The sequence below is a fragment of the Delphinapterus leucas genome, chromosome 16 (assembly GCF_059928025.1).
Source record: "Delphinapterus leucas isolate spDelLeu-1000000601 "Yukka" chromosome 16, BTC_Dleu_Yukka2, whole genome shotgun sequence".
Lineage (NCBI taxonomy): Eukaryota > Metazoa > Chordata > Mammalia > Artiodactyla > Monodontidae > Delphinapterus > Delphinapterus leucas.
Window position 1 is genome coordinate 6,284,205 of NC_143144.1, and position 27,055 is coordinate 6,311,259.

General features: G+C 48.6%; 1 protein-coding gene and 1 pseudogene across 3 annotated transcripts in view; one reads left to right on the plus strand and one right to left on the minus strand.

Annotated features, from left to right (window-relative positions):
- Positions 1-3,184: 3,184 nt before the first annotated feature.
- Positions 3,185-7,845, minus strand: LOC149747208 (uncharacterized; annotated as a pseudogene).
- A 605-nt stretch (positions 7,846-8,450) lies between these two features.
- DISC1 (DISC1 scaffold protein) overlaps positions 8,451-27,055 on the plus strand; it is a 349,574-nt gene continuing 330,969 nt past the window's right edge. The window contains exon 1 of one of the 3 annotated variants that reach the window (XM_022553161.2): positions 8,451-8,798. In XM_022553161.2, the coding sequence (XP_022408869.1) occupies positions 8,741-8,798 (58 nt within the window). In that variant the 5' untranslated portion in view covers positions 8,451-8,740. The remainder of the gene's footprint in view (positions 8,799-27,055) is intronic. The other 2 variants (XM_022553158.2, XM_022553157.2) reach the window with 2 other exon arrangements.

Here is a 27,055-nt window from a genome sequence, read left to right on the forward strand (position 1 = left end):
GACAAGCCAGAACTGGCCAGCACCCCTGCGTCTGTCTCTGCTGCCGCTGACCAACAATGACCTTTCAAGTCAGATGGCTGCTGCTTCACTGCCTCTTCCCAGGCGTCACACTTTTGGCCAAGGATAATGGGTAACTATCCAGGGAAAGGCATGTGCAGAACAGAGTTCCCAGAGTAATCGAGTTGAGGACAGGGCACTCCTGTACACAAGTCTTTGATAGACTAGGAATATACAATCCTGCACAGTAGCTAAGGTATAAGACTAGGAAAAAATATTAAAATTTCCTAAGTGATTATAGTGAACAAACATATTTAGGAACCACAGATTTATGGTACCACCATCTGCTCAGCCCGGTCAACTGAGTTAAAAACTGGAGTCATCTTAGATGCCTTCCTCTCAGCTACCCTCAGCATCCAGTTACCAAGTTTTACAAAATTTTGCTTCTTGAACGTGGTCTCTCTTCTCTATGCTCATTGCAAATGCTCACGATCTCTTACCTGGACTGTTGTCTCTTTCCTAAGTGGTCTTTCTGCATCTTCCACAGACCCATCTATACTACCATTACATCAGTGGTCTTAACCCTGACTGCACTTAAATTTTTTTTCTTATTTATTTATTTTTTGGCTGCGTTGGGTCTTCATTGCTGCGTGCGCAGGCTTTCTCTAGTTGCGGCGAGCGGGGGCTACTCTTCGTTGCGGTGCGCGGGCTTCTCACTGCGGTGGCTTCTCTTGTTGCGGAGCACAGGCTCTAGGCGGGAGGGCTTCAGTAGTTGCGGCACGTGGGCTCAGTAGTTGTGGCTCGTGGGCTTAGTTGCTCCGTGGCACGTGGGATCTTCCCGGACCAGGGCTTGAACCCGTGTCCCCTGCATCGGCAGGTGGATTCTTAACCACTGCGCCACCAGGGAAGTCCCTGACTGGACTTTAGCATCACCTCGGGGACTTAAAAAAAAACCCCGTGTTTACTCCCCACCCCAGACGATACGTCAGACCCTCTCACAACCACCCGATGTGGTGCATCCTATCGTTAATTCTGTTTTGCAGATGGGAAAATTGAAGATTAGCAAAGTTAAATAAGTTACCAAGGTTTAAGGCTAAGAAGTAGTGGGGCTTAGATGTGAACGCATTTACTTGAGGGCAGAGCCTGTGCTCCTAACCACGTGTAGAATGCCTTCCAAACTGTGCTGCTGGGCTGATTAGAGGGATGGTAGGGCCAGCAGGTGAAGTGAGGTGAGGGGAGCAGTCGGAAGTGTAGGGTTGAGGGGGAGCTCATGAGACCAGCTCTGAACTTGGGTGCTTTGAATGGCTTCTTAGACAACCAAGCGGTGACGTTCAGGCGGCCGTTGAAAATACAATTAGGGGTGGCAGGGGTGGAGAGAAGCAGATGGGGTAGACCAGTCCTGGGGTAGAATGAACAGGATGCAGTGAGCACCAAGGACGAGGTGGAGGAGTCTGTAGCATTGTCTCCCGGGTTTCCAGTCTGAGAGGAGGGGTCAAGGCGAGAGTAAAGCTACCTTTGGAAAACAGTTAATGCTGGGAAAGCAGCAGTTTGGGGACTGGGCAGGAGAGGGCAGTGAGAGTCCTTTTGGAGTTACTACATTTGGGAGACCAGCAGAGCCACTAGGTTGGATATACGAATCGAGTTAGGGAGAGAGGTCGCTGTGAAAGATGCCAGTCGAGGTCGTATCAGGGTAGTTGAAAGCTTGGAAGTGGATACGATAGTCAGGTGGAGGATGAGGGATGCTCAACAAAAGAGGAAGGCCAAGGGCGCGATGCTGGGGAAGATTCAAAGAAGGGATGGGGGTCTTCCCTGGTGGCTCAGTGGTTGAGAGTCCACCTGCCGAGGCAGAGGACACGGGTTCGTGCCCCGGTCCGGGAAGATCCCACATGCTGTGGAGCGGCTGGGCCCGTGAGCCATGGCCGCTGAGCTTGCGCGTCCGGAGCCTGTGCTCCGCCACGGGAGAGGCCACAGCAGTGAGAGGCCCGCGTACCGCAAAAAAAAAAAAAAAAAAAAAAAGAAGGGATGGGGAGAAAGGAGAAACCAAAGAAGGAGACCCAAAGTGGGGGGCGCAGACAAGGGAGGACCACAGGGTAGATGGCTGGATGGCTAGACAGATAACAGACAGAAGACGGAGACTTATTGTAAGGGATTGGCACATGCACTTGTCAGGGCTGGCAATTCTGAAATCTGTAGGGCAGGTGGGCAGGCTGGAAACTCAGCATTTGAGGCTTCCGTCCTGAGGGAGAATTTTTTTCTTCTTCAGGAAACCTCAGTTTTTACTCTTAGGGACTTCAGCTGATTGGATGAGACACACCCACATTATGAAGGGTCATCTCCTTTACTTCAAGTCAGCTGATTGTAGATATAACCACACCTACAAAAGTACCTCCACAGGAACACCTAAATCAGGGTGTGATTAAATGGCTCGGTTGATTTAATAGCCTGGCCCAGCTGACACATAAGACCTACGTCACGGTCCAACTCTTGTTGACCTGGCATCCATACACATCTCCTTAAGCCACTCATAGCCTCCAAATAAAGACAGCAGCAAAGTACTTCCACTTAACATGACACAACTGTCCTGACTATAACCCTGAATTCACTAACCTTCTCCCCAGAAGACGCATGGTCCTTAGGTGATGTTCAGTCTTCCCCTTCATGTCCTCGGACTTAAATACTGTGTTGTAAATTTAATTATTATTAGTACATCTGATGTTATGTAAGTGGATAAGGAAGAGAAGAAAACAAAGATAAAATATAAAATAATACATCACGCGTCTTTATCTTCTCCCTTTCTTATCCATGTATAAACAGAGTCATAACAAAGTAAGGAAGAGATTCTCACGTCAATTACAGTTTTCAGCTATGTAACTGGTCATCTGGTTGGAGCTGGTATGTGTAACTACCTCCTTCAACGAATCATTCCCTTTGCTTTCAGGAAGCACCTCAGCTGGTCCTGGTTATTTACCTGCTGGGGTGACCCCAACCCTCATTGTGGAAGGGACTGGGCCATTAGTAGTCCTCCCTGAACTAGGTTGTCATAGTCTCCCATGGACTTTAGTCAGAGGGCATGGAAATACTAAGAGGTGCCCTGAGGGATCTCCTATATTCCAGACATACGCTTCCTTACCTGCACTGTGGCACGGCAGTCCAATGTCCCCTTGGTAGTGAGGATCAATCACTGCAGTCAACACCGTAAGTCCCTCCTTTGCCTGTTGATTCAGAGACACAAGGCACCCAAAGCTGCCAGGTGGCAATCTTTTTTTTTTTTTTTAAATTGAAGTATAATTGATTTACAATATTATATTAGTTTCAAGTATACAGCACAGTGATTCAGTAGTTTTATACATTATACTCCGTTAAAAGTTATTACAAAATAATGGCTATAATTCCCTGTGCTGTACAATATATCCTTGTTGCTTACCTTTTTTTTTTTTTTTTTTTTGCGGTACGCGGGCCTCTCACTGCTGTGGCCTCTCCCGTTGCGGAGCACAGGCTCCGGACGCGCAGGCTCAGTGACCATGGCTCACGGGCCCCGTCGCTCCGCGGCATGTGGGATCTTCCCGGACTGGGGCACGAACCCGCATCCCCTGCGTCGGCAGGCGGACTCCCAACCACTGTGCCACCAGGGAAGCCCTTGCTTATCTAATTTAAACATAGTAGTTTGTATCTCTTAATGCCATATTTCTTTTTTGCTATCTACATTCATTTATTTTTTAGATTCCACAAGTAAGTGATATCATACAGTATTTGTCTGTCTCTGACTTATTTCACTAAGCATAATATTCTCTATGTCCTTCCATGTTGCTGCAGATCAGGTGGCAATCTTAACTTCCAGTTAAATGGCATAATTGTTGCTTTTCTTGGTGAAACCATTCCCCCCTTCAGAACTAACACCTCTAGGCCAGCTGAACATAAGGTTGTGGGAATAGAAGGCAAAACTTTTGCTAGTGGATCACTAAGGCTAATAGTGAGAGATGCCACTCCCATTTCCATCCCTTGATTCTTTGGACCCATGAATCTGGCCATGGGAGAAACAGCACCGTATATTGGACACTGATTCAGAGCACCCACAGAGAGCTTCCTGGAGAATCTTGCTCAGATCTGCAAGGTACTGCTACCTAGTGGTGCTGTAACTGAGTCTTCAAAGGGCCGTTCCATTGTTCTGTCAAGCCAGCTGCGTCAGGATGATAGGGAACACGGCTAGACTAGTGAATTCTGTGAGTGTGGGTCCACTGCCGCACTTCATTTGCTGTGAAGTGAGTTCCTTGATCAGAAGCCATGCTGTGTGGATAAGGCACTTTATGAGTCCACGGATGGTAGTTTCAGGAGAAGCATTGTGTTCAGGAAAGGGAAATCTGTATTCAGTGTAATTATCTACTCCAGTAAGAACAAAATGCTGGCCCTCCCATGATGGAAGCGGTCTAACGTAATCAACCTGCCACCAAGTAGCAAACGGGCTGATCACCCTGGGGAAGGCTGCCATGTTGTCGGTCCTGATGCTGGCAGCTTGGACCCTCAGCGGTGGCCGTGGTCAGGTTGGCCTTGGTGAGTGGAAGTCTGTATGGCTGAGCTCACGGATAACTTCCAGCCCTGCCACCACGACCGCTTTGCTCACCAGCCTATTAGACAATGTCAAGCGTAGCTGGAGAAGGAGGCTGACTGGTACCCACAGCACGGCGTCATCCTGTCCACTTGAGGATTACAATCCTCCTCTGTTGAGACCAGGGCATCTATTTGAGACACAGTATCTTCGAGTTTCTTGCCCATTCAGAGAGGTCTATCTGTATACCTCTTCCTCAGATCTCCTGGTCACCAATTTTCCAATCATGTTCCTTTCAAATCCCTGACCATCCAGCCAAACCATTGGCCACAGTCCCTGAATTGGCATATACTTGTTCTTCTGGTCGTTTCTCCTTTCAAGCAAACTGAACAACAAGGTTCACTGCTCAGAGGTCTGCCCACTGGGTGGATTTTCCTTCACCGCTGTCCTTCGGGGATATCCCAGAAGGGGCTGTGCTACAGCTGCTGTCTACTTTTGGGTGGTACCTGAATACTATGCAGGACCATCTGCAAAGTAGGCCCACGTATTCTCGTCCTCAGTCAGCCGATCCTAGGGAGCTGGCCATGAGGCCGCAGGTGCAGGCTGTGAGAGGGAAGGTAGCGTAGCAGGTGTGCGGACGCTGGGCGTTTGGGCCGCTTCCTCACGTAACTTACTTGTGCCTTCCAGGTCTGCTTGAGCCGCATCTCACATGTACCACTTCCATCTGATGATGGAGTGCTGCTGTGCGTGCCCAGATTCGTGCCTGTGGGTCGGACGGCACCCAGTTCACGAAGGGTAGCTCAGCTTGCACGGCGATGTGGTGGCCCACATCGGTTAAACGTTCAGTTAGTACTAAGGCCCAGCCGTAAGTAAAAGGCTGTTTCTCAAAATGAGAATACTTATCCACAGAGGATGGCAGGGCTCTGCTCTGTAATCTTCAGGGTCTGTGATGTGACCCTCCCATAGGGGTCTGACCCAGCCTCCGCCAGAAGCTACCACCACTGACCACTGGATCTGTGGGATCGTGTGGCTCAGATGGCAGAGGGCAGCTCACAGGGCAGCCCGGACGTGGTGCAGAGTCTTCTTCTGTTCTGGGCTCCACTCAAAACTGGCAGCTTTTCAGGTCACTTGGTAAATGGACTTGAGTAGTACCCCCAAATAAGGAATATTTTGCTTCCCAAACCCAGCGAGGGCCATTGGGTGTTGTGTCTCTTTTCCGGTCATAGGAAGGGCCAAATACAACAACTTATCCTTCACCTATACCACCGGACCTCTAAAAATCCCACTGAGATGGAAGGCTCTAGAATTTCTGTCAGATTTATCTTCCACGCTCTGGCGTACAAATGTCTCACCGATAAGCCTAGAATAGCTAGTCTTTCCCACTCACTAGGTCCAATCGGCGTAACATCATCAATGGAATTGACCAGTGTGAAGTCTTCCGGAAGAGAAAGGCGATAGGGTGCCTGCTTGACCAAACGATGATGTAGGGCTGGAGAACTGATCTATCCCTGAGGTAGGGCAGTCTTCGCTGCACCGCTGGTTTTGCCAGCTGAAAGAAAGCTGCCCTGGTGGTCTTTACTAACAGGTATGGAGAAAAAACGTTTCCCAGACCAAGAGCTGCATACCAGATACTAGCCGATGTATGAATTTGCTTAAACAGTGATGTTGCAGCTGGTACAGCAGCTGCAAGGGGAGGCAGCATGTGCTTCAGTTTATGATAATCCACTGTCATTCTCCAAGACCCATCTGCCTTCTGCACAGGCCACGTGGGCATGTTGAATGGAGAGGTGCTGGGAATCACCACCTCTGCACCTTTCGAGTCCTTGATGGAGGTACTGATCTCGGCGATCTTTCCACGAATGCAGCCTTGCCTTTGGTTAACTCTTTTCGAAGGCAGAGGCAGGTTGTGGTGGCTTCCACTTGGCCTTTCCTACCAAAACAGCCCTCACTCCACAGGCCCCAGAGCCATTGTGGGGATCCTGCCAATTGCCGAGTATCATTCTAATGATGCATTCCAAAACTGGAGAAATAACCCCAGGATGAGTGCAGAGACCCCCCAGGAGACGGACCTGAGCCAAAACTCCATTGACCTCCATAGGCCCCTACTTGGACTAGTGGACTGCAATGATGTTCTGGGTCTCCTGGACTCAGGGTCAGTTCAGAGCCAGTGTCCAGTAATTCCTGAAAAGTCTGATTACTTCCTTTCTCCCGGTGCACAGTCACCCGAGTAAAAGGCCCTATGTCCCTTTGGGGAAGGCTGAAGAAAGATTAACAGTATATATATTTTTGGCAGCGCTGCGAGGTCTTTCCTGGAAGAGACAGACATCTCTTTCGTTCAAGGAGTTTTGGGTCTGCAAACTGATGCAAGTCTGGGAATTGATGGAGTCTCTCTGTTTTGATAATTAAAATTCGGCTTTTGTTCCCTTGACCTAGAACTTTTCTGCTCATATAGATCAAATAAGAACTTAGTAGCATTCTCATCGAAGAACCCCATGATTAACCGGCCAATGCCATAGTTTTGTGGCGGTCAGAGTATTCCAGTTGCTGCTTTGACTCTGCCGTCCATTACAGAAACCATGCCCACCCTGCCTTTGGTGATTCATTGCCACCATGTGGCCCCAGCTACCCTGGGGTCCAATTATCCTCACTGCGTTTAAGGACCCACACTGCAGTGGCATAGTTCCCACTATAATTTCTGACCTACAGAGAAGAGGTGACCAACGATGCTGGGTCACAGAGTTATTTTTCAGGGTCACGGTGAACGGTGTGCCCTGTGGACCCTCTCGGAGTGAGTAAGCAGGTCATATGTGATAAATCCGCTCTAATACTGCCACCTCCCTAAGCCTTTAGATAATGCCTTTCCAGTATACCAGAGCAGTTCTGGCATTTCCACTTCATTTAGTGTAGGTCACCTCTTGCCCCACGTTTCTGTCAACTAGCTAAACAAACAGCTTTTTTCTAATCTCTCAAACCACAGCACTGAGTCCAGATCTCTGCTTCGTGGTCTACACAGTTAAATTCAGCTTGATCCAACTTCTTTGTTCCTTCCACCATCTTCCCACATGCTTCACATCCACGCTCATATTCATTCCGTCCCACAATTCTCCGACTCCTAAGCACGTCCAGGTGTTTTCACCCACACGGTTCTTATTTCGTGAAGGACCTTGACCCTCCTGTAGTTCTAGCAGGATCCTTTCCCTTCCTCCAGACAGCCTTTCCGATCCTTCTTCACGACACTCCCTCTTACCCCCATCTTCTGCAATGTTTTGTGTCAAACCTCTGGCTCGTGGCATATTCCACTGCATGTTGTTATTTAGTTTTATACGCACGTATTTCTCTTCCCTGCTGGAGGGGAGCCCCTTAAGGGCAAGAACCGTGTCTGACAGGTGCGGCGTCAGCGATGCTCCAGGATCCCCCTTGAAGGAACCGAAGAGTGAAGGGACTCGAGCTCGGCACGGATCGCAGCTGTGTCCTGGGATGGCTGCCCCAAGTGGAGAGGGGGATCTGGGACCAGTCCAGTGCTGCCAGAAGATTCAAATAGTTGGACCCTCATTTCATGTTGAACTGCTCGCCCCCCTCTTTCCCGGTGTGGTCTGTCGTCTCCCCTCGTTCTCCTCCCCCCGCCCCTCTCCTCCCCTCCATCTCTTCCATCAACCCTTTGGTCACTTCCCTAATTAGTGTCTGCGAGGCACCCTCGTAGACCCGCCCCGCCCCCCGCCCCAGGAAGGCCTCCCAGTTTCTCCTTCTCCGAACCACCCGTTCTCCCCACCGCACTTCCCCTCTCGCTTTCGTCCAGCAAACGGGCGAGAGCGAAAAGCAAACTTCCCGAGGTCCGGGACGCAGGCTGTGGGCCCGCCGGCCCCAACCTCTCGCGTGTGCGTGTGTGCGTGTGCGTGCTTGTGTGCGTATGTGTGTGTGCGTGCGTGTGTGCGCGTGCTGTGTGCGTATGTGTGTGTGCGTGTGTGTGTCTGTGTGTGTGTGCGCGCGCGCGCGCGCGCGACGGGGCCGAGGCTGGGGAGGAAACCGCCCGCGCGGCCCGTGAGGAGGAAGGAGCCTCCCCTTCCTCGCCAGCCCCCTCCCCACTTCCCGTCCGGCGCGGCCGCTCGCTTCCCCCGCCGCGGGCCTCGGGGCGCACGGAGCCCGCCGGCCGCCGCGGAGCTGGAGGCGGAGGAGGCGGAGCGTGAGGAACCGGCGGGGCCCATGCTGGGCGGGGGTCCCCAGGGCGCCCCGGCCGGTGGCGGCGGGGGCCACCGCGCAGGTAGGGGTGCTGTCACGGCGGCCCGGCGGGTCGGGGCGGGGGTCCGGCGGGGAGGGTGCGCTGTAACGTCTGGAAATCGTGCAGGTCCGGGCTGCGCCGCTGTTAACATCTTGGGTTTATGCATCCTTGTGAGGTGAGGGAAACTGAGACAGGGCGCGTGGCGCGCCGCGCTGGGGTCGACGTCGCGCCGGGTCCTCCCCGAAGACCGTGCTGAGATCCCGGGAGCCGCAGTTTTGGCAGCAGCGCCGGTCGGACCCGCCCGGGCGGGTCCCGGTGGCCGAGGAAGGCGGCCGGGGCGCGCTCGGGTTTGGATGAGCCCGGGGACCGCGCCGCCCGAACCTCGGGTCGCCGTGCGCCCTCACCCGCGCAGTCGCGGGACAGGGGACGCCCGGGCGCCCGGTGCCGAGACCGCGGCCCGACCCCGGGCCGAGTCTCGGCTTCCACCGCATCGGGGACCTGGAGGTTGGGGTGGGTTGAGGAACTTGGTGCTGGCACCGCCCCAAGTGGCCGCTCGGCGAGCAGTTTCACCTCGCGTTTCCTTGGCAGTAGTGACGCCCACGCCCGGCTCGGAGCGATCCCTCCGCTTCCACCGCCCCGAGTACGGGTCACGCTGTCTACACTGAGGGTTGACACTTAGGCCATTAAGTGCACAGTTGCTTTTCAGGAACGGCAGGACGTCTCCTACCATCCTCACTTTTAAAATACATGCAAAGGAATTTGAGACTTGGGAAGGGAATGAGGTTTGGAGTCAGGGAGTATGTGTCCTTGCTGCGTCAGAAGAGGGCCGGGCAACTTTGACAAGTCCTTTAACGTCTCTGAGCCTCGATTTCGAACCCCCAGCCCAGAGCTGAGATACACAGTAAGCTCTAAATAATCACCTCAGTTGCTCTTTTCACTAAGCAAAACCTAATTAATTTGGAGTGGTGTAGAAAAACCAGTTTGATTTGATTAAAGTATGAATAGCGGAGTTTTTTTTAAAGGAAATTTAATCTTATTAAGTTCAGGCATGGCACATGAAGTCTTTTGAGGGTCAGTCGAGACCTGAGCAAAAAGAGGCCTGGAGCTGCTTTCTAAGCTCTGTGACCTTGAGCCTCAGTTTCCTCATCTGTTTACGAAAAAGATAAAACGGGGACAGTAACGTTTTGAGCTGATAGAGCTGCCTGAGACTCAAATGAGGTAAAAGATCTGAGAGCTCCTTGAAGCATGCAAGTCACTGCTCGAATATAAGACATCACTGCTACCCAGAGGGGTAAGAACGTCTGCAATTTATTTTTACCGCTTGCGGTATATGCCAGGCAGTCTATCAGGAATTGCTCTGATGAAATCTGCCCCAGACTGTTGTAAGGTAGATGCTTATAATCCTCTCCCTGTACAAAGCTGAGATGCAGCGTCACCCTGCTTCTTTCCAAAGGTCACGTGGCTGTTGAGGGTACAGCTAGGATTAGAACCCTGGTGTGGGTGCCTCTCACAGCTGTGTTCTCAATCACTGGCCAAGCTGACGTTATGCAGACGAACTGTAGTTCAGAGCAGACCTGTGTTAGAACGGTTGATAATAATATACCCTGCATATTTATAGACTCTAAAATATGAGTGAATTGTTAGCCCTGGCAGAAGAGACTTTGACATAATCTTAATCGTTTTCACCCCTATGTAAAAAGAAATCCCATTTTAAGCTGTCTTCTTGTAAAAATAAGCAGTGAAAACTTGCCGAGAAAAAACATAACTAAAACCTTCAAAGAACGTATCACAAGAACTCATCAGAAATCCCCTAAAATAATAGAGTATTGAATAAACACTTTGAGAAAAAGGAAAAAGAAAGAACTCATCAGAGATCTCAAAACTAAATAGAGTTTGCATGAATATTTTATTTTAACATAAATTTGCCAGGACCCTTAGGATGGCACAAGAGGGGTAAACTGGGATTGAGGCTTTTGGTGTCATGGTTACCTGGCAGGGCTGGGACCCAGGACATTTCTGCAAGGACCTCACTGTTCACCTGAGATGCCCCCAGAAATGGACTGTCAGGCAAAGTCTGTACACCTGAGGGAGAGCGAGTGCCAGGTTTCTGTGTTGCAGAAACAATCCCTAATTCAACTGTTTCCCTTATTCTTTTCTTCCTCTTTTATTCTTTTTCCTTTTTCCAAGAGTAGTGGGTGCTCGTTACAGGAAGCACAGAAAACTACAAACAAGAAAAAGAACACTGAAAACCACCGTAATCCCAGCAAAGCAGACTGATGGTTTGGTGTCTCTTTTCTTGTAAGCCATTTCTGCGCCATGTTCATCAATTTCTATCTACTTCCGAAACACTGCATGCAGACTATTATTGTTTCATTAGATGACAAAAATAACAGTAGCTCATTGCTCAAACATTAGGAAAAAAAAAGCCCACATTTATTATGTTCATTAAAACTTTAACTTTTAAAAAAATTCTTAAAATTGTGGTCGAAGAAGGATTAGCGATTAAATGGCTGATGTGTGAATTTTATTGTGATTTTGGTCGGAGTTTGATGAAAGATCTTCAGAGGGAAGAGAGGATACAGGGGTGACCTTTAAATAATAAGATCTAAAGACCAGCACAGAACAAAGTTTCTGAGTATAAAATTTTTAGATTAGGATCATTCGACCAGAATTAGAATAATCTTTTTGACAATGATGATACTAATTCAGCTTATATGCCGGGTTCTCATGCAAAGCCAGCAGAGACCGGTCAGTGCTTCCAGAGATGCCCTGGGCAGCCACCCTGGGGCTGGGGCGGGTCCCCTCTGGCATAGCTGTGCCACTTTCCAGCCAGCACCATTTAGGAATGTAAGCCTTTTAGCCCTTGGGAATCTTCTCTTGTTCTCGATTTTAATGACTGTGGTGAAAATTCCTTAGCAAGTATCTTTCGTGCAACAGTCACGCAATTTAAAAAATACTTGCCACAGATGCTTTGACCATTCCAAATCCATTTTCTCTTGAAATCAGAGTTTACCAGCTGCTTCTTTGAGCACAGACTTCACCATCAGCTTCCCATCTTTTCATACCAAGTGGTAGCGGGAGAGGAGAACTGTGGCTGACCAGTGAGTGACATGGTATTTCTATTTGGCTTTGGAAGGCAGTCAGGGGCCCACATGGTGTGCTTAGCTGCCGACATGACCGTTGGTTTTCTGTCTGCTTCCTTTTATCCGGCCCTCCTTCCTTTTGGCCACTTGCCTCCTGTCGTGGCTCATAAGTGGAGGCAGAGATAGGCTTCCTGAGATCACTAGGGTCGCTTCTTGGTCTTCGGGTGTTGTAAAACAGAATCACAGAATTTTTTGCTGGAAGAAGCTTCAAACGACCAGGTGGTCAGATCTGTTGAGCTCTGGCCGGTGAGGCGCGGACAGATGATTTCCCAGGTGCAGCTGCTGAGAAATATATATTTGGTCCTTATAATGGTAACCATAGGTGTGGGGGCCTGACCTCAGATGAGGTAATTGAAATAAATAGCCCTAGATTCTTTTTTTTTTTTTCTTAAATCTTATTCATTTATTTATCTTTGGCTGCATTGGGTCTTCATTGCTGTGCGTGAGCTTTCTCTATTTGCGGTGAGCGGGGGTTACTCTTCGTTGTGGTGGCTTCTGTTGTTCCGGAGCACGGGCTCTAGGTGCGCAGGCTCAGTAGTTGTGGCACACGGGCTTAGTTGCTCCGCGGCATGTGGGATCTTCCCGGACCAGGGCTCGAACCCACGTCCCCTGCATCGGCAGGTGGACTCTCAGCCACTGCGCCACCAGGGAAGCCCTAGGCTCTGTTTTTTTTGTTTTGTTTTTTCCGGTACGCGGGCCTCTCACCGTTGTGTTCTCTCCCGTTGCGGAGCACAAGCTCCGGATGCACAGGCTCAGCGGCCATGGCTCACGGGCCTAGCCGCTCCGCGGCATGTGGGATCTTCCCGGACCGGGGCACGAACCTGTGTCCCCTGCATCGGCAGGCGGACTCTCAACCACTGCGCCACCAGGGAAGCCCCCCAGACTCTATTTTTGACACAGGAGAATGTATGTGTTTTGCATTTATAAATGAAAGCATATCTCATCTTACTAAAATACTGATAGGCAAAGGAGGACAATTTCACAGCGGTGGAATAAGAAAAAAAGTAAAGAGAAGATAAATGGGGGCTCTGTTTCTCATACACTGGAAACATAGACTTGTGAAAGCTGTTTTGTGATTACAGATCCTCTGCTGAAAAAAAGTTTGTGTATCTCAGTACAATTCTTTTTTTTTTTTTTTTTTTTTGCGGTACGCGGGCCTCTCACCGCTGTGGCCCCTCCCGTCGCGGAGCACAGGCTCCGGACGCGCAGGCTCAGCGGCCATGGCTCACGGGCCCAGCCGCTCCGCGGCATGTGGGATCTTCCGGGACCAGGGCACGAACCCGCGTCCCCTGCATCGGCAGGCGGACTCTCAACCACTGCGCCACCAGGGAAGCCCCCCAATTGTTTTTTTTAATTAGGGTGTAATTGACACTAACATTATATTAGTTTCAGGTGCAGGACATAATGATTCGGTATTTGTATACATTGTGCAATGATCATCACAGTAAGTCTAGTTAACATTCCTCACCTTAGAAAGTTACAAAGTTTTTTTTTTTTTTTTCTGATGATGAGAAGTTGTAAGGTCTCAACTCCGTACAATTTATTAATATTTCCTTGATGCTTTCATTATAACCACGAGCCAGGCATAGTGAAATGTGAGACAGCTGACCTTGGGTATAGATAATCTGCATTCAATTCAAATAGTAGATCTGACTCTTATCAATGCTTTTGTTTTCCTCTGGTTATAGAATTCTCTCGTAGAAGAGACACTAATTTATCCATTTATTCATTCCGTTGTATTTATCCGTCCAGGAACATTTATTTGGCACCTACTGTATGCATGGCACTGTGGTGTACCCAGCAGGGTGTTGAAAGATGTATCAGATTGTCCACAAGGACCATCCAGTCGAAAGGGGAGATCTAACGAAGCCTGGTACTCTTTCTGGGTGATTTAAGGCAACCCTCAGATTTTCGCAGCCACCGTTAGGACGCTTCTTCCAAAGGCATCTCAGTCCTTCCTGTGTCTTCCCAGTCCCGACAATTGTGTCAGTATTTCCCTGCTCAGTACCTCCTGCCAGCTGGGCCTGCACACTGCTGCCAGGATAATCTTCCTAAAGCAGAGATCTGATTAGGTCCCTGTTCCCCGTGCAAAGACTCAGTATGGTCCTGCAAGCAAATTCTTAGCATTCCTTTCCAGGCCTTCCGTAAACAGGCCACTAAATCCCTAAAATGGATACTCTGGCCCTTTTCTTGCACACTTTATTCTGTCCACCAAGAACATGATGGAATCTGTCCTCTTTGCCCCCAGTCTCTACACATCTTGCCAGTAATACTTCCCAGCCTTCTCTGGTCCTCTGGGATCATCTACTCTTTTCCACTTCTTCTGTTACAGTTTGTTGTGTATTTAACCCGCCTTCCCAACTCCAATGTAAACCCCTTCAACTCAAGGAAGCTCTCTGGTTTATCACCTTTCCCCTCATGTATGTAGCACATTCATGGTTTATTCCACTCTGACTGAGTTGAATTAAATGATTTATTATACTTCAGATTGAGCAATCCCGTGTGTGGATTAACCCCGTCTTGTTATTTTTATGTCTTTCGAAACCAACCAAGAATTCCAGAAGTTCATCTCAGTTCAAAAGTTTATTGAAATGCACAAATCACATTGCCGCATACCGTGGTGGCTCTTTAGATTTTAAAAAAAATGTGTAGATTGTTGTCCGTACCCTTGAGAAGCCATGGTCCAGGGGAAAAAAGAGAATTAATTTTTTGAAGTTTCTGGATGCTGTTTCATCAGAATGGCAATTGGGACACACCACCATTATCAAGAAGTAAGCGGTACCTAGTAGGTACCCAGTGAATATAGGATGGATGGATAGATAGGTAGGTGAGTGGAGGAAGAAAGAAGGAATTCTTTAATTTAGAATTTTATCAATTGCAATGTTTACTGCTGGGTATAACAATTTTTTTTTTTTTTTTGCGCTATGTGGGCCTCTCACTGTTGTGGCCCCTCCCGTTGCGGAGCACAGGCACCGGACGCGCAGGCTCAGCGGCCATGGCTCACGGGCCCAGTCGCTCCGCGGCACGTGGGATCCTCCCGGACCGGGGCACGAACCCGTGTCCCCTGCTTCGGCAGGCGGACTCTCAACCACTGCGCCACCAGGGAAGGTTTTTGAAGGTAACTTAGGCAAGTATTGATTTCCACACTTGTATATAAAATGTGCTGCTCTTCATCTAGGAAGAGAGAGACTAGTCCATCTCTAGACACTCTGTGTTAATTTCCTGGCCGTGGTGTTACCGTTTAGTCAATCCAGCAGCTGGGAGGCCCACAGCTGGTGGGGGCGGAGCGAAGGGGAGTGTCTCACGCTGATCCCACACTCATGACCTCATCCTCTACCCAGCCGCCTCATTGGGTTTGGGGATTGTAGGATGAGTTCTGAACTATTTCCCAACAGGGCAGCTTTTGTGTGTCCTCCTCTGCTTGACTCAAATAGTCGTTTGAACGGAAAAATGGACAAATTCTGTCATTTTAATCCAACTGTTACATTTTCTTGACTTTAGGATTTGGGATTATCTAAGTAATTTCATTCCAATAAATACTGGAATGTTTTTGAAACTTTTTTGAAAAGCATAAGGTGATATATAAGGAAAGGTATTGATATTACACCTGTTTTTCCCAGTTTGCTGAGGTGAAGTAGGGCTCAGTGAAAATAAAATGAGATATCCCAAAGGGGTTATTTACCTTAGGCTGATCTTGGGGTACATTTATATTGACTCTGCTTTAAAAATTATTTTTAAGGAGCATAAGACCCTTTAAAAAAAACAATATCCTATCCAAATTAGGAAACTGCCTTTCCCAATACAATGAATAATTATTCATCATTACAGAGCCGGGAAGGGGTGAGTCAACCAGAAATTTAGTGGAGAGAATATGCCTTTGCATTAGTCTGGGCTGAATTTCTTGTCTTATTTATCTTCTTATCATTTGTGTTAGACCCGTAGTAGGAATAGAGACTTAACCGAATTGCGTGGGTTTAAACTAACATTGTAATTTGACCACCATGGCGCGCAGGGGAATTGCTTCCCAACCGGTGGTGGCTCCTGAAATGTGGCATGGGAGGCTCAGGCAGCAGCTGGGTTTGGAAAGGCAGGGTAGGGCACGTGTCTTAAAGTTGCTTTTGCACGCGAACACAGTCTTGAACACACTGCATGTTCAAGATCAATACAAGTGGTGAAAATTTCTAAAGGCTCTGCCATTCACACATTGCATAAGAGAAAAACGTCAGCTGCCCATATCAAAGTACACCCTGATGATTTTAGTTTGGAGTGGCTTTAGAGGACCCAGGAAGCATGTGGGGACTGCAGCACCCCAAGCTGACCCTCCCAAAGGGCGAGGCAAAGCCCAAGAATCCAGGTGTCAGACCAAGGACCAAACACCAGCCAGGCCTGGTGGGCACACCGTCTTGGAAGCTGAGCACGGGAGCCCCCGGACCCCGCAGAGCAGACCGCCTGCCAGCGCTGCCTTGTAGAAGAGCCAGTCTGCACTCCTGCGCTGGCAGCGTGCTGAAGCTCTCCCTCCCCCTGCAACGCCGCCTCCGTCCCTGGGCTCACCCCTTATGCAGGCTGGGCTTGTGTCTCACAACACAGGCACTGCCCCTGTGTTTGGCACTGCCCCTGCCCCTCCAGAGCCTATCACCCAGGATGTTCATCAGGTATCAAGATGTACTGTGAATTTCTGAAACATGGACCAATGCACCTTTTAATGGAAGTGCAGAGGTGGGTGGCAGATTTCTTTTAAATTGTGATCAGTTACTCGTCATTGATGTGGGTAAGTGATGGTTAACTGTGACTGGCCGAGTGGCCAGATGGATAGGACTGAGAGTCAGGACCCTGGGCAAGTCCTTTAATCTCTCTGAATCTTAGTGTCCTTCCTTGTCAGCCCTCAGTGTAGAATTGTGGTAAAGGTCTAATCCGATCATTTATATGAGCGCATCATAATCTGTACTGTTTACGTGTAAAGCATCATCTTGATGGTAAACTCGCTAATATCGCCTCTAACATCAATCCTGCCTGTGATCTCAGTTTGCCTTATAGCTTGTCCCTCACACCCTAATCCAGGTCCCTGATCCTTTAACTGAATCGCATTAGTGTTTCTGCAGCAAAATAGATGCTCGTGCCCTTAACTCAGTGGGATGGATAGACTCTCCATCGCCTTACATCTGTCCACACGAGGGCTTGCAGACTCCTGCAGGATGCGTGAGGGGAAGCTCGCGGTTCTCGATGATGCATCACGAGCTTGTACTTAATCGTTGTTGTACTCGTTTTGCTTCTTCTCCTCCCCTTCTCCTCATTTTCTCCTGCTGCATTTCCAATTCGTAGCCTCAGTGGCTGTTGTGTTATCTCTGCTCTTCCCGAGATGGGCCCCCCGACATGCTGCCTGGGTTGTGAGACACAAGCCCAGCCTGCATAAGGGGTGAGCCCAGGGACGGAGGCGGCGTTGCAGGGGGAGGGAGAGCTTCCGCACGCTGCCAGCGCAGGAGTGCAGACTGGCTCTTCTACAAGGCAGCGCTGGCAGGCAGTCTGCTCTGCGAGGTCCGGGGGCTCCCGTGGTCAGCTTCCAAGACGGTGTGCCCACCAGGCCTGGCTGGTGTTTGGTCCTTGGTCTGACACCTGGATTCTCGGGCTTTGCCTCACCCTTTGGGAGGGCCGGGTTGTGTAGTCTGCCTTGCACTGGCTTTGACTCTGCTCTTTTTTTTTTTTTTTTGCGGTACGCGGGCCTCTCACTGTTGCGGCCTCTCCCGTGGCGGAGCACAGGCTCCGGACGCTGCAGGCTCAGCGGTCATGGTTCACGGGCCCAACCGCTCCGCGGCATGTGGGATCTTCCCGGACCGGGACCGGGACCCGAACCCGTGTCCCCTGCATCGTCAGGCGGACTCTCAACCACTGCGCCACCAGGGAAGCCCTGACTCTGTTCTTGATGCTGCTGCCTCTTGGATCAATCCTTGGGGGCCACATTTTGCAGCCTGAGGGCAAACGATGCTCCACCCTCTAATCCTCCCGGGCTCCAGAGCCCCTGCTTGTCTTGGAGGGAGCCATAGACAACTGCTGTCATTGATAAGCTGGAAGGAAGAGGGGTTGGAACTGTCAAGGTGCCCCCTTAAATGTCCACCCCCGCCGGCAGCCAGGGTGGGCGATGCCTTTGGCTCCTATGTTGCTGTCTTGGGCTGTGAGCGCTCGAGGGGGCTGCTGGTGACGAGGAAGCTTCACATGGCTGATAGATAGCAAATGATCACGGAGAGTGAAGGTGGTGTAACAGAGCACTTGAGGGTTGGCTCTGGGAAGGGAATTCTGGAATTCTGGTCCTAGAGCCAGTCGATCTTTGCCTTTTCAAGGTGTAATTTAATTTTGGGTTTGTCTTTATAAAATTTTCATCTACATGAAATGTACATTCTCCGTTCTCTCTGCAAGATGCTCCACCGATTGGATTTTGGTTTCTTGGAATCCCCTCTGATAGTTTGCCTCTCCTGTTGCAGGAAATTCCCCGCTCTTGCTGGTATCATCTCACACCCAAAGAGGGCATTCTAACCTTAGAAGAGGCTCAGCTCAGCAGCGCGCCTGCCATGCCTTTCTCTCTAAGCTTAGAGTTTGGCCTCTCCCTTGGCTTCTCAGGTGTTTTGGCTGCAGGGAAGAAATCGGCACAGTCCACGCTTATTTAATAAGACCGTTATGGAAGTGAACCCAACCTGAGTGCTGGCGGGGACAAAGGGGGACCCGGCTGCTTGCTCTGCCACCAAACCTCACCAGCTCCCTGTAAATTTCAGGAGCTGTCACTTGTGAGCTGTTTTCGCTGAGGGAGAACTACTGTGAGGCTGGGGACTTGGCAGTCTAGTTGGCAAATCCTCTGGGTGTTCTTTCAGCATTGTCTGCAGGGACTGTAGGAGTCAAAGGCGCTTCAGTGCAAAGATAATGCCAGATTGTTCCCTGGAACCCCGAAGGAGCCAGAGTCAAAGGGGCTTTTTGTTTCCCCAGGAGAAAAACCCACAGGAAGTCCCAGCTTCCGATACTCCTCTGCAGTCTCATTGCCCATCAGAGCTGACTGTGCTTCGGCCTCCTTTGAGGGAGGCAGTAACTTGAACAGAAAATAAATAAATGGAAGGATGCCGTTCTCCGTGGCCGGGGTGGTGCACACATGTTGGGCACACGAGCATGCAGGCTGGGCCCTTCCCCCAGGCCTGGGGCCCAGGTTCCCCCTGCAGAGAGGGCCCGACTGGTGAACCGAACGTAGTCATGGTCACTTCATGCTGTTCTTGTAACAGAGAAGAGCCAAATCTGACTCCATGTTGGATCTGTTTCTGTTACTTTAACCTTTGCTTTCCGCTGCTTTGGTTCACTAAAAGGATCCTGTCTATACATAATGGCCCGCCTCAGGGAACCCTGCCCCTCTGCCTGAAGGTTAAACCAAAGTGCCTTTGTTCAGGGCAACCTCTGGACCCTGTCCACCTGTGCATGGCTGCAAGAAAGAAGAAGTTAACACACCCTCTGCCCGAGGCTGGCCATTCCAGGGGATATTTACAAAACTTATGGCCTTTTTACTTTACTTCCTCACCCCCTCCCCCTCTCTGTGCTATAAAAGAAACTGGCATCCAGACCGCAATACAATAGTTATTTTGAGACTTTATTCTGCCATCTTCTCGGTCTGCCGGCTGTCCGAATAACGTCGTCTTCCCTGCCTCAACGCCTCGTCTCCCGATTTATTGGCCTGTCGTGCGGTGAACAGAGCGAGCTTGGACTCGGTGACATTCTGAGAATCAACTGTGGTCACGTGAGTAAAGATCTGAGCCCGGCCTCTGCCCCATCGTCGGCCCTCAATGGGGCTAGCGTTAGATTTCAAATTTCTACCAGCAGTTCTGTCACTTACCAGGTATATGACCAGGAGCAAGCCATTTAATTTCTCTTCGGCTGTAAACTGGGCAATAATAGTGCCTATTTCATAGAACCATTGTGAGCATTATATGAGACACACACAAAGGGCTTAGAAAATACTAGCTTATTAGAACAGGTGGGCTGCGGCCTAGAGCTGTGCGGGCCATGTCCAGCCAGGAGTACACGTGAGGGCCCAGGGGGTAGTGGGGCTGACCCCCGGCCTGGGCCCGGTGCTGAGGAAGGGGTGCCTTCTTCCAATTCATCAGCTCAGAGGGGCCACCTTTTTCTAATTTATCCTCCCAGAGGGAACATCTTTTTATAGTTCATCATCCCAGAGCGGGTGCCTTTTAAAAAATTTGTACAGTGGCACCATGTGTGGTAGCTGCAGCCCTGTGGACAAAAGAAAGATGCTATTATTAGTGTAGCACACAGACCCTTCTGGAGGGAGAGCGTGTATTGCATGCTTTACCTGGCTCCAGCTTGGTCATTTTACTTTTATTTCAGTGATATGATTACCATAGTCAGAGGAGCAATTTTGCTATTTCCTCAATTCTAAATTTTCTCTAGAATTTTCCTTGAGGCCAAGGGCTATAATTTCCTGCCTTCCAAGGCCCCCTCGTCACCACTGCCTTTCACCTGTCCTCTGGAATGCACATTTTTTTTACACATCTTTATTGGAGTATAATTGCTTTACAATGGTGTGTTAGTTTCTGCTGTATAACAAACTGAATCAGCTATACATATACATATATCCCCATATCTCCTCCCTCTTGCGTCTCCGTCCCACCCTCCCTATCCCACCCCTCTAGGTGGCCACAGAGCACCGAGCTGATCGCCCTGTGCTATGTGGCTGCTTCCCACTAGCTATCTGTTTTACATTTGGGAGTGTATATATGTCCGTGCCACTCTCTCACTTTGTCCCAGCTTCCCCTTCCCCCTCCCCGTGTCCTCAAGCCCATTCTCTATGTCTCCTGTCTTTGGAATGCACATTTGTTAACACAGGTTGGAAAAGAATGGGTAAGAGTGTCAGCTGGGTGCTGGTTATTGACTCTTGGCCTCTCACCCATCCTTCGGTGCTTTGCACTTTACTGCTGGGGCTGGGAGTCAGACACATCCCTGGCTCCATTGCCAGCTCCCTTCCTGTTAAATTCTGCTAACTGGAGGTAGTGGTGGGAGACCAGAGGCAGGAGGGAGAGAAAGCTTCCTGATTCGGGTTTTACAGTGGGGCAGTTGCAGGCAAGGATGGGTGATTTGGGCTCCAGCAGCCCTGACAGGTAAGCCCTTTCCCCAGGCTCCAGAACCGATGGGCACGGGCTCTGCAACAGTCCAGCAGACTGAGCAGCCTCAGGGATGCAGCCCGGAGCACCAGTGTCTGACCTCTATCTATTATCCCTTCTAGCTCTCCTTCTTCTTTGTGCTTTTCCAGTTCTTTCCATACCTTTGTGACCAACTCCCTGTATTAAACGTCCTCTGGTTGGCATATCTGGAGTGGTCTCAGTTTCCTGCACCTTGTGTGTGGTCTCTGTGGATCTGTTGGGTGCTTAGGGCTGGGTCCACTCCCCAGGATCTCTTCCTTCCTGTTTCCGTCTTCACACGTGTCAGCATTACTGCCGTAGCCTTTACAATAGGTTTTCAGCCTCTAGCCTCTTTCTAATCATGGTGTCATTATAGTCAGATTAATTTTCCTAAAACTCTAGTTCACCCAACTCACACCTCTGCTCAAAACCCTGCCTTTGGGCTTCCCTGGTGGCGCAGTGGTTGAGAGTCCGCCTGCCGATGCAGGGGACACGGGTTCGGGCCCCGGTCCGGGAAGATCCCGCATGCCGCGGAGCGGCTGGGCCCGTGAGCCATGGCCGCTGAGCCTGCGCGTCCGGAGCCTGTGCTCCGCAACGGGAGGGGCCACAACAGTGAGAGGCCCGTGTACCGCAATAAAAACCAAAACCAAACCAAAACAAAAAACCCTGCCTTTACAGCCGTTTGATAAGGGTCTAGTCACCTATGACCTAAACCCCATTGGTGAGCGTCATAACATGGCACCGTCTCCACAATCTTAACAACAGACAGTGTATAGGTCCGTATACTCCGAGGGTCGTTCTTTCGCCCTGGCTGGGGGGCAGGCAGTTGGCTCAGTGGCAGACACACCCATAGTCGTGTGACTGTGAGAAAGGTTGCAGAGCCTGCTGGTGGCTTCTGCTGTATCTCCTTCCCTCCCCTCACCAGTTCCTGTTCAAGTCAGGCCGGGGCCTTTAGGACAGGGCCTTAGGTTGCACTGGCCCCTCTTCCTCTTCTGGAGGACAGCAGTCAGTGTACAAGGTCGGCCCGATGTCCCGGGATTAGGGAGGTGGAGTCCAGGAAGCTTAAACCGTGTCACTTATAAACTGATAGAAATAGATTATGGTGAAAAGTGCAGATGAACTGTGAGCCTAGATGAGATTGTCATTGTCTTGGGACGGGAGGTTTCTCACCCCCATAAAATTTTCTGACTTCTTTGAAGTAATGTTTTTAGGAAATTCCAGAGCAGAGGGGGTGGGAAGAATCTCTTAATGGAAATGAAAGGGGACGTTATAAGGTCAACTGAAGGAAAAATATTATGGTTAATGTTCAAACGTAGCTTTATTGTTTTTATGTAAAAGACAAAACATAGGCATTATAAAACATCAAGCAAGCCTGAAAAATACACGGTACAAGAAGTGATCACTGAAGCCTCACCTTCCTCACTGAATACTTCAGTGAGCATCCTTCTGGAGGGTTTTCAGGCCTGTGTTATACACACATGCAGTTCTACAGAGGTGGGATTATGTCCCCTTGTTTTCTAATCTATTTTTTCCCATTAATTAGTACAGCACAGAAATGTTTTCATGTCAGTAAATATTGCTTTACTTTATTATTTCTAATGGCTACACAATATCCCATGTTTGCCCTGTTGATTACTCACCCAGCCACATTAAACTGGAATGTTTACGGTCGTCCCCCCTTAGAACATGCTAGCTTTTATTAAGTTCCTGTGTTTACGGTGATGCTGGGAATCTAAGAGGTATTCTGAGATATCAGTGCTTAGAACATCAGAAGTGTGGTTCTCTGCTGGGTGAAGTTCACTTCTCCCTCCGTTTACTGCTGGCTACCCTAAGGCACCGCTCGGATGGAGGGAATGCTCTGCCTTACACTGCCATCCAGGGACTCAGGCTGACAAAGGCCCTGCCACCTTTAGCATGTGGCTTCCAAGGGTGCCCTGGCCTTTGCCACCCAGCCAGCGGATAGTGGAAAAGAGAGAGCAGAAGACTTCCTAGGGGCTGTTCAAGGATCACAACTGGAAGTGGCTGACCCTGCTTTTGCCCACATCCCATTCGCTAGGGTTGAGTCACACGGCCACAGGAAGCTGCAAGGGAGGCTGGGAAATTCTCTTAGCTGGGTATGAGGGAGGAAAAGACCTCCGTTTGGTGAACAGCAACCAGTCTCTACTAGAGCTCCCCCTAGTGGTCTCCAAATCCTGGTTCTCTTTTCCTCTCACATCCGGAAACCGCACCGCCCGCCCGCCGCCGCCGCCGCTCCCCCCCACCCGCCCCCCCGCAAGGAGACACCGTGCGGCCCTTGCAGTCATTGCAGATGGCTTTTCTCCTTTCTGTCTAAATGAGGATCCCGGCTTAACGAGCCTTACTAAATGAGCTTCTGTGACTTATGAACTAAAAAGGAATAAGTTATTTACCTCCTCCTTAGCCCCTCCCAATTTTCAGTGATGGAGCAGAGACAGGATGACACAAGACTAAAAACTCCCCTTTGAACAGGGTGAAATAGGAGATTGACCGTAGTCACGTGCATCTCCAGGTTCAAAGCAATCCTGGAAGCCAGTGGGTAGGCAAGGTGAAGGCCCCCTGCCAGGGAGTGGGAGAACTTTCTCCACGGGGCCTTGATTCTGCTCTCTGAGAGGGAGTCTTTTGTTAATTGTCTGCATGGCCCCTGGCTCTGTGCTGCCAGGTTCATCCTGTCCTTCAGTCTCCATGGCAACATTTGAAGCGTTGCTGGGGAGTCGGCCATCTTTACGAGGGCGAGGGCGTGCACAGCTTTTTCCGCCCTCTGTTTAGTGGCCTGAGGTTTTTAAAGGCTCGTATAGACTCTTTATTCAAAGTCCAGGCTCATGATGTCTTAGGCCGTACATTTCTGTCAACAACTTAGTAGGATTCTCTTCTGTTTTCTTCCATTAAGTTCGTTATACCAATGGCTAATCCCAAAGTTTTTTCTTAGACGTTATTGTCAGGCTTGATTTATTATATAACTGTATCACCCCATACCCTTCCTTCTCAACTAAATGGTGGTTACCTTGACGCCCTCAGATTCAGATGGGAAGGCATCACTCTTGATCAGTTCTTTGCCACAGGGCTGAGGCTTTGGGCCTTTGTCACTTATAAGCTTTTTCAATCTTATTTCTTAGTGTTTGAGACAGTCAGGTTTTCCAACCCTTCAGGCACACAAATTGATGGATTCTATCCTCTTTCATTTACGCCTGCAAACCAACAAATTCTTGACCGATCATATTTTTTTCTTTAAAATTACTTTAATATCATCTTTACTATTGCTTTTATTTTATTACTAATTCTCTACTTTCCCATTTCCCCCACTGGAGCCGCCAGCTTGGTAGACACTAGGTCTTTCTTAGTTACTGCAGGTGATGATTTTACCAAACATTTTGCTATTGCATAACTTGGATCTCCATTTTTCCAGTCTCTGATATCAGTTTCCTTGCTGTCCACTGCTTGGTTGTTAAGCCAGTACCGCTTATTTTATTGGTGCCTACTTTAAGCCACCAATTTTTCTACTAGTTAACCCCTGCTATTGTAATATAAAAACTAAATTCTCAGTAGCATAGCACTTTCAAAGTTTGTTTCTTGCTGATATAAATTACATTTTGAGGCAAGGCTGTTGGTGATGGGGTTTGGGAGGGGAGGGCATTCAGGGAGTCAGGTGGACCAGTGCACGTCCATTTCAACCTGCGGCTTCCAAAGTCTCCTTAGAGCCTTGACATTTAATCGATAGAGGAAGAAGGACTGTGAGATGACTACAAAGGAGGTTTTTATTAGCTAGGGCTGGAAGGGGTGGCCATCATTTCTGTCCACAATTTTATTGACCAGAACTCAGTTACATGGCTGCACATAATTTCAAGGGAAGCTGGGAAGTGTGTTCAACTGTGTGTCTCAGAGAAAAGGGAAATGGGCTGGTGAATAGCTATCAGTTTCTGCTTGGATGCCTATGTAGCAGAGACTCTTTTAAAGACCATATATACATGAACTTCTTTAATTCTGTGAGATAGAAACTGTTGATATCCTCATTCTACAGATGGGAAATTGAGGCACTGGGAGCTTAAATAGCTCCCCAGAGGTCACACAGCTAACCAGTGGTGGAGACAGGATTTGAATCCAGACTACCTCGTCTGGCCCTATTCACTACTCATACTGGTAACGTAGAATATTGTTAAAACTTAAAAGTTAAATGTAAAAAACGATAAAGGTAAAGATCACAGATTTAAAGGCTAAAAAGTGAGAATTAGAAGTGGTACATTTAAAAATTACATAAAATAAAGAGAAGTAACTATAATTGAGAAGCAAAGAATACAGGCTTAAAAGAATGATACACAGCCTTCAATGTAAATGAGGGTAAAATGTGGTAAATGAAACACAATGGATAAAGATGAAAGAAAGTGGAAATTAGGTAAAAAAAAACTTATAAAGTAACTGGAAACTGAAAAAAAGCCCATAGATGAAGTGAGAAAATAGTGAAATAATACAAAAGGATAAAAATATTGAATAAGAGAAAGTAAGAGTTAAATAAGTGAAACTCAAAATACGAAGAAAGGCAAACTCAGGACTCATTTAGTGAGACACAATACAGCTAAGGTTCAAAACAACGAAAATAGAAGTTTCCTGTAGGCAAAATGAGAAGAAAGTTAAACTACAAATGATAAATGAAACTAAAATAATAGAAAAATGACACACTCTTTAGAAGACAATTGGGATTTAAAAAAGAAATTCACAGAAACAGGTAAAAAAAGTAGCAGTGTAAATCCTGCTCTCAGAGTGCTCCAGTCTGAATCCACACCTGTGATTAGGGGTCCCCAGTAGACATTCTCAGGGCTGGGAGCTGAGGGGTAGAAGGGGACCTGGGATCTCCCCTCCTTTACAGACCCTACAGTGCCTGAGTGGAGTGATGTCAGCAAAATGGGGGAGTAGGAAGCGCCAGGCCCTTGTTCCTCCATGGGAAGTTTAAAAACAAACAAACAACAAATAACAGTTAGAGACCAGCTCAAACAACTTTACAGGAGCTCTGAAGAATAGTCAGAGGACTACAGCAACTAAGTAAATGCCCAGAGAACAAAGAGCCACCTTCAAGATGGTAGGCTCTACAGAATTTAAATGATAAATGCATAAGGAATAATTATAAATCTATTTGAATGAGCACACAGTGTATAAAGATGTAATTTGTGACATCAGGAATGCAGAGAGGGGGATGGAGCTGTGTGGAAGTAGAGTTTGTGTTCCCTGTAGAAGTTAAGTCGGTATCAATTCAAATTAGATTATTATAACTTTAGATTTTATACGTAATCTTCCTGGTAGCCACAAAGAAAATATCTATAAAATACACATAAAAGGAAATGAGAAGGGAATCAAAATGTGGCACTAGACACAAAGGAAGGCAATAAAGGAGGAGATGAAGGGCAAAAAAGCTATCAGACATGCAGAAAACAAATAGCAAAACCACAGAAGTAATTCCTTCCTGATCAGTAATTACCTTAAACGTAAATAGGTTAAACTCCTCAGTCAAAAGGCGTAGATTGGCAGAATGGATAAAAAACCACGATCCGGTTACATGCTGTCTATAAGAGACTTACTTTAGGTCTAAGGACACACAGAGAGTGAAATTGAAAAGGTGGAGAAAGAAATCCCCTGCAAATAGTAAGCAAAAGGGAGCTGGGGTATCAGTACTAGTAATATCAGACAGAATAGACTTTAAGCGAGAAACTGTTACAAGAAACAAAGGACATTATATATTGACGAAAGGGTCAGTTCACCAAGAAGATATGATAATTATAAGCATATATGGACCAAATATCAGAGCTCCAAAAGGTATGATGCCAACATTGACAGAACTGAAGGGAGGAATAGCTCTAGGGTACCGCGCCTGTGCAGTGCAGCAGGCAGGCCAGCCTCCCTCACGTTCCCCACACCCCTCGATGTGGGCACCTGTGTCTCTAGGAGCTCCCTGCTGCCTGCTGGCGTTTGAGTCCCCGTGCTGCACGTGAATTCT